Genomic DNA, 7,209 nt, shown 5'->3' with positions numbered 1-7,209 from the left:
AATGTCAACTTCTGAGCTGCATGAATTTCTACACTTACCTACAAACCTGCTCTAGCTCTTGAAGGGTTTCTTTTACTTAGTTTAAATGAAAGTTCTCCATCTCCTTCACAGGCCCTTGGAAAAGCAGGAAATAGACTTCTTGTTCCCTCTTCACCCATCCTTAAGAATGCCCATCACTGGGACGCCTGGGTGGCTCAGGTCATGATCCCAGCGTCCTGGGATTGAGTCCCACATCAGGCTCCTTGCTCGGCAGGGAGCCTGTTTCTCCCTCTGCCTCTGCTGCCACTCTGCCTGCCTGTGCTCTCTCTTTCTCTGACAAATAAATAAATAAAATCTTTAAAAAAAAAAAAAAAAAAAAAGAATGCCCATCACCAAAATCTAAGGCAGGCCTTATTCACCTTCCAAGTTCTAATTTAAATAGCACTTAGCACACGGAACTGAAGCTATTTGTTCGGCAGTCTGTTTCACTGCATTAGATTTGGTACCTGTGTAACAGCAGAAACTCCATAATCACTTACCAGAATTCAAACTAGAAATCCCCTGAGATCTTTATTTAAGTAATCCCTACACCCAACATGGGGCTCAAACTCATGACCCCACTATCAAGAGCCACACATTCTACTGACTGAGCCAGCCAGGCGCCCCAAACTTGAACCATCCTAAGGTACTGGGGGAGTAAAAGATTTGTCCACATAATTCAATTTGGACATAAGCAGTTACCAGGGGGAGGCACCAACATCTTTAGAGAGAAGAGTAAGAGGCAGGTGTTGCTCCAACTAACACACCATCATTCTGCCTCACAACTCAGCAGCACGGCTTGTGGTCTTTTTCAGGTTACTGATCTTGCCAAGTCTCTGTCCTGGTAACTGTTAACAGACTCATTTTACATGTACTTTTAGGGCACTTTATTCTTTTCTTATACCCAAACACTTCTCACATTGTGATCTTAGTGGTACAAGGAGACACAGAGACCTCACAGAGTGACCATGAGAGTGCTACGCAGATAGGGAAGCTGTTCCAGCATGCCCAGCCTACTGTGGTCAGGAGCTCTTGTGTCCCAGCAGCCGGAATGAGGACTGTGATGTGATGAAGATACACATTAGCGCAGTAACCTCCTCTTCCCCACCACCCAGTGTCAGGAGCTTACCTGTCAGGTAGAACTCCCACTCTCTGCCTTAAGAATCTATACATCCAAGCTCTGGAAAAAAACAAATGCCCAGGGCAACGGCCACCCTCCAGAAAACTTACCTCCCACTGAGTGAAAAGTCTCTATCACTGGACAGAAGAAAACAATGTAAATTTTTAAATAAAAACAATACCACAGCATTTATTGTCCTCTGGTAATAACATAAAGATAATCAAAACAATACGAACAATGTTTTAGAAATACACCCCAACAAAGAACATCTCAAAAAACCCAAAACTACATGGCCTTCTCAAACATTTCTCACTTCATTGATCATTTCTAGTTGGAGACACTTTGGAGCAGGGTAATATTATCTCCTTTTAGCATGATTCGACCTGCAACACAAAATTAAAAAAAAAAAAAAAAAAAAAAAAAGCTATTAATAGTGACTCAGCAAGCATGTAACCACCATCATTTAGCCTCAGAATTTTGGATCGTATTTAAACAATTTTGAAAATGCTTTCTCTCTTGAGCAGGTATGTGAAAAATTTCAAATATCCATATATTGAAAGGCTGTGCATATTAGAGCCTATGAACTTCTCTAGCAATAACCTAATGAAGGTAGAGAAATGTTATTTTATGAAAAGTAGCACCATTTTTAGAGTTCTTAGTATATTCCTGCAATTAATAAACCTGCTTGAGCTTTACCCACCATTTCTTAATCTTAGTTGACCAAAGAATAGTTTTTTCCTAAGAACGTCTATAAAAATTTTCAGTGAACATTGGTGTTGAGTAAAATCAGTCTGAAAAATGCTCATCAATCCCCAAGATTAAATGGTTTCACTTTCCGAAACTTCTTTAACAGGTAATACTAATATATTCTGCAGGATAAATACTACCATGGGAATTCAACTCTCCAATTAATTTATAAAGAATAGGATGTCAATAAGGCTAGTTTGCCCTTCATGGCAAGACAAGTTTAATTGTGAAAATCCAGGCTTTCACAAAAATAGCCCAAGGAGAAAGAAGTATAGCAAAACACCATGCCACTTCTCAGATTCTACTTTCCTCATATCTACTTTAGGATCAAGAGAATCCTCAGGGTTTGGGAAAAAGAGGCACCTGAAACCTACCACAGATATAAGTACTAGTGAGCTGTGAACTGGGGCATTAAACAATTAAAAACAAAGTATCCAAATAAACTCCAAATGAATAGGATTTTTAAAAGAAAGGACTCAGTTTGTCTTAAAGTCATGAATCCTAAAGATCCTTTGTTAACTGGGTTAAGCAATTGCTTTCATTATTTAAATATTTCTGAGTTTCTACTACATGGCAGGCACTGAATCAGGCAGTAGTCTTATTAGGGATCAAAAAAGATAGGACTTATAGAACATCCGGCCCAGTGACAGAGACATTAATAAAATAACCCTACTAATGAGTGTTCTACTACAAATTCAGACAGCACAACACATCTTGCCTCCCCCATCCCTACCCCAGTTAAACAAAACCAAACTCTTGATATTTGACATTTGACATCTAAAGACACAGGCAACAGCACAAAGATTTACAGTGGGGCAAATGTGCACCTTCAGAGAACTGAAAGAACACAAACTGGAAGAAACTCAGAAAAATGAAGCGGAGTGATACAAAACGAGCAGGGGGCAAAAGGCCAGATCATGAAGAACTTTGCAGAACACATTAAAGATTTTCCTATCCTCCTAGCAACAGGAAGTCACTGAAGGATTTCAAGTAAAAGGACGACTAGGTCAGACTGGTGCTTTTAAAAGATAACTGCGGCTTGAAGAGTGAACTGGAGGGGGATGAGGTAGTTATAAAAAAAAATCAATCAGTGAAGTGAATGGCGGCTGGTACCATTCAGAAAGACAAGGAACACTAAAATAGCTCCAAGAGTGTGTTAAGGGGAGGGAAGTGAGTTTGAAATCTGACACGCTAACTTTGAGGAGTCTTTGAAACATTCAGGCAGAAATGCTGAATAGGCTCAGAGAGGTCTAGGGCTACAGAGGTAAATCTGAGGTCAATATATAGATGGTAATTGAAAATATAGTCTTGGGTAAGTAACACGGAATGACAAGAGGACCTACAACTAAGTCTTGAGCAACTCAAAACATTTAATGGCTGGGTCCCAGAGAACAAATATACAGAAGTCTGAAAAGGAATAAACAGAAAAGTGAAAATTTGAGTACAGTACCACAGAACCAAAGGAACAAAGTGTTTTAAGGTAGGAGTGGCCAACAGTGCCAAATGCTGTTCAGAGTTTGAGGAAGACTAATATTGACCGTTAGTAGATTTAACATCATTTGTCTTTGGTGACCTTGGTGAGAGCTGAGTGCAAAAACAAAAGCAGAAATGGGAGTGGGGTTAGCAGTAAGTGGCAGAGAATTTCAAGAGTGAACTACTCTCCCACACAGTAAATTTCCAAATGCAAACTAAATTTAAACATGGACTGAGTTGCAACTCATTTAATTCTGCAACTGAATAAAACTTTCCACAGTTCCCAAAGGCCATCTATACTCTTACCCAGTTGTTTTCTTGATTTTGTTTTAGAATGAATCTCTTCGGCATCATCTAATACGAGGTTCATGTATTCATCGAAACCCTAGAAAAATAAGCCAACTAAATGTCATTTTTCAAGTAAAATCCTACCCAAACCACTCCAGATGAATACACCAACCTAGATACAGAAATGCCAACTAACTTCAGAAACTCATCTTCCAGGGGCACCTGGGTGGCTCAGTGGGTTAAAGCCTCTGCCTTCGGCTCAGGTCATGATCTCAGGGTCCTGGGATCGAGCCCCGCATCGGGCTCTCTGCTCAGCGGGGAGCCTGCCCGCCCCCCCACTGCCTGCCTCTCTGCCTACTTGTGATTTGTCAAATAAATAAATAAATAAAAAAAAAAGAAACTCATCTTCCACCAATCTTTTAGCTAAAATACCATCTCCCTCCTAAAGCCTTTTTAAATAACAAGAAAGCCAAATGTACTCCAAATTACTTCTGGAGCCTTCTGGATTTAAGATCTGATTAGCTATGCCTAAGACCCACTGTCCCTATCTTTCATAACTTATCTAATACAGAGTATGTGTGTATACATGCAGATTCACTTCCACTGCCACCAGTCTTCCCATGCTCCTTACAAAACACTCTTGCTATTACCCGTAACATGTTTTTTTCCCCATAAACAGGGGAGATTACGGATAGAACCTACAATATCTGAAGGTATCAAAATATCCTAAAATTTTTCAGCCACATTTTATTTTTCTTTAAAACATTATTCAGGGGCACTCAGGTGGCTCAGTCAGTTAAGTGTCTGCCTTTGGCTCAGGTCATGATCTCGGTGTCCTGGGATCAAGTCCTACATCAGGCTCCCTGCTCAGAGGAGAGTCTACCTCTTCCTCTCCTTCTGCGCCTCCTCCTACTTGCGCACTTGTGTTCTGTGGCTCTCTCCAAGTAGTATACAAAATCTTAAAACAAAACAAAACAAAAGAACCCCAAAAAACATTATTTAGGGATGGGATTGTGGGAGGTGCAGTTGGTTGGCACCTGATTCTTGGTTTCAGCTCTGGTCATGATCTCATGGTGCAGGGATCAAGCCGAGAGTCTGGCTCTGCACTCAGCAGGAAGTCTGCTTGAGAGTCTCTGTACCTCTCCCTCTGCCCCTCCCCACCTCTCTCTCTAAAATAAATCACCCCCCCCACATTATTTAGGATATTCTGTTATCCTGAAACTCTTATTTAACTAATCTCACCCAGCTCTATTCAGGTATCACCTAATATAGAACTAATATACCATTAGTTTTCACCCGACTGTAATTTTATTTCTTTTGTTCCCTCCTTCAAATACTAATATTGTTATTTAAATAATTTTAAAAAATTAATTTTCCCTCTTTTATGAATAACCCAACAGCCATCAAATAGAACAAAGACAAGAATAGTGGCCCTGAAGAACTCTGCTTGGGTTGCATCTTTGATGTTTTGTACCCTGTTCTGGCTGGGCATTTTTTGTGAAATCATTTTCTGTGAACAAACTGCCCTGAGAGAAAACATCCTGGGTACTCACAATGATACAGCCCTCTATCCGCATGTTCACTTGCTCATAAAGCCACACCTGAATTCGAGATCTCTGAAAAAATGAAAATAGGTATGTTAAAAAAACAAGTACATAAAACCCAATCACTCCGGTCGAACAACAGAGAAATACGACTCCTAAAGAAAACCTTAAAAAATAAAAGTCAAGAATTTTAACTACTTGATTCATATCCAAGAACTGATAACCAAGACTAGTTACTTGCCAAGAAACATTCTCAATAAATGCTATACTAGGACTAAGTTAATAATTTTCCTGTCATCTTGGGACTCAGTCATATTTCTTACTGCTTCTCATCTTAATGCATTTAGAATGCAAACTGACAGTGTAGCACAACGCGGTAATTTCCAACAGTCAAGGGCTTTCTTCTCTGCTTTAGCAAAATCCAGTTTCGAAACCGCTTTCTCTAGGTTCCTAGCTTCCCTCACATTTAACAACCTGGGGAAGGGCCCTCAGATCTGGTGTGATTAAACATAATGGCCTGGGGCAACTGGCTGGCTTGGTTGGTGAAGCCTGCGACTCTTGATCTTGGGGTTGTGGGTTGGAGCCCCATGTTGGGTGTAGAGATTACTTAAAAAATACAATAGCTTGAAATTAATCTGTTTCCAACTATGTTATCACATACTAAAATTTATCAAGAGTAACAGAAATTACATCTTGTTTCCAAAATAATTTCAATACTTTGCCCTACCACCTCGCAGTGTGGGATGCTAGAAATTCTCCCAAAGGAAAGGAAGCTGTCACAATATCCTCCAAGCCTATCCCTCCTCTCTTCCTTTTTTGGCATCTTTTCTATATTTAAGTATACTACCCCCCCCCACCTTTCTATGTGCTTTAAAGTCCACAGGAGTCTTCTTCCAACGTTCCATCCCAGGGGAAAGAAAGGGGAGAGGTTCCAGTGTTCTAGCCATGACTACCAACAAAAGCACCCAAACACCAGTCATGTTTGCCAGTAACTACTTTTTGAAATTAGCGATTTTGGTCTTGCAAAGTAACGATGACACAATTCTTTCAACGCTTGGGCTGGCATTTCATCACATTAGAGCTTCCCCTGAGCCCCTTCCCCTCAAGCACCCCTCCGATCTCAAGTTTCACTTGATATTGATTTTTTAAAGTAATCTCTCCACTCGACGTGGGTCTTGAACTCACGACCCCAAGATCACGAGTCGCGTGCTCTACCGACTGAGCCAGCCAAGCTCCCCAGTTTCACCGATTTTTAACTCGAGAACACACTGAACAGACAGGATGACACAAAGAGCCAAATAAACTCACCTTTTAAAGAGGTAATTACAAAACAACAAAGAACATATAACTTACGTACATTCTGCAAGTATCTGAAGATGAGGTTCTGCACCAGTGGTTAAGGAAAAAACACACGCACAGAGCAGACGGTGCTCCCCGATACTGGTCGATCCTACCCTCATCTCGCCTTAGTTTTCTGAACACGAGATCTGGTGCGCAGGAAATGAATAGCGTCCCGCCGGGCACTGGTTACGGGTTCCCGAAAGGCTCTGAAGGAATTCCCGCCCACTCTCTTACTCCCCAGCCATTTCTTGGCGCCCGCATCTTCCTCGTTTCCGAGACCGCTGACTCCCACTTCTCTCAGTTCCTAATTAAAGCTGCCTTCCTTTCGCTCGTCCGCGCCATTCCTGCACTTCCCACCACAGGGGTCTGCCCAAACCCACCTCCCACCCGGTCTTCAACTACCCGCGCTTTCTCCCGGCCACGGTCGCCCCGGGGGCTCATGGGATGTGGGCCGCACTCCGCTCCCCCAGGCCCGCTCTCGGTCTGCACCTTCGCCCCCCCGCTTTCTGGCCCGAACCTGCTAGTCCTGACATGATGCGTAGGATACGATGGGCTGAACCATCACCTTCTGTACTTTTTGGCCCTGGCCACGGTACGCCATGGTGGAAGCCGACAAAGACCGCACGCTACTCAGAAAGCAACTTCCGGAATAAAGAACCGGAAGCGGAAGTGCATGGC

The 7,209-nt window shown here is 42.1% G+C and overlaps 1 protein-coding gene across 2 annotated transcripts; it reads right to left on the bottom strand.

The window, feature by feature from the left end:
• Positions 1-1,295: 1,295 nt before the first annotated feature.
• SNRPE (small nuclear ribonucleoprotein polypeptide E) lies at positions 1,296-7,209 on the bottom strand. Of its 2 annotated transcripts, XM_032878349.1 has the most exons (5): positions 7,079-7,209; positions 6,548-6,574; positions 5,200-5,262; positions 3,665-3,743; positions 1,296-1,521 (listed from the first exon to the last, which is right to left on the bottom strand). In XM_032878349.1, exons 1-5 carry the CDS (start codon positions 7,130-7,132, stop codon positions 1,466-1,468), a joined length of 279 nt encoding a protein of 92 aa, XP_032734240.1. In that variant the 5' UTR covers positions 7,133-7,209; the 3' UTR covers positions 1,296-1,465. The 2 variants fall into 2 exon arrangements, with proteins under 2 accessions (XP_032734240.1, XP_032734239.1); XM_032878348.1 differs by lacking the exon at positions 1,296-1,521 and having other exon boundaries at positions 3,588-3,743.

The sequence above is a fragment of the Lontra canadensis genome, unplaced genomic scaffold (assembly GCF_010015895.1).
Source record: "Lontra canadensis isolate GAN:19392208 unplaced genomic scaffold, GSC_riverotter_1.0 scaffold63, whole genome shotgun sequence".
Classification (NCBI taxonomy): Eukaryota; Metazoa; Chordata; class Mammalia; order Carnivora; family Mustelidae; genus Lontra; species Lontra canadensis.
This window is presented reverse-complemented; position numbering and strand designations above follow the sequence as displayed.

Coding starts and splice junctions, on each gene's coding strand:
- SNRPE (XM_032878348.1), bottom strand. CDS start 7,132: ATGGCGTACCGTGGCCAGGGCCAAAAAGTACAGAAGGTGATGGTTCAG. Junction 6,575..7,078: donor AGGTGATGGTTCAGCCCATC/GTATCCTACGCA, acceptor CCACTGGTGCAG/AACCTCATCTTCAGATACTT. Junction 3,744..5,199: donor GGATAGAGGGCTGTATCATT/GTGAGTACCCAG, acceptor TTATTTTTCTAG/GGTTTCGATGAATACATGAA.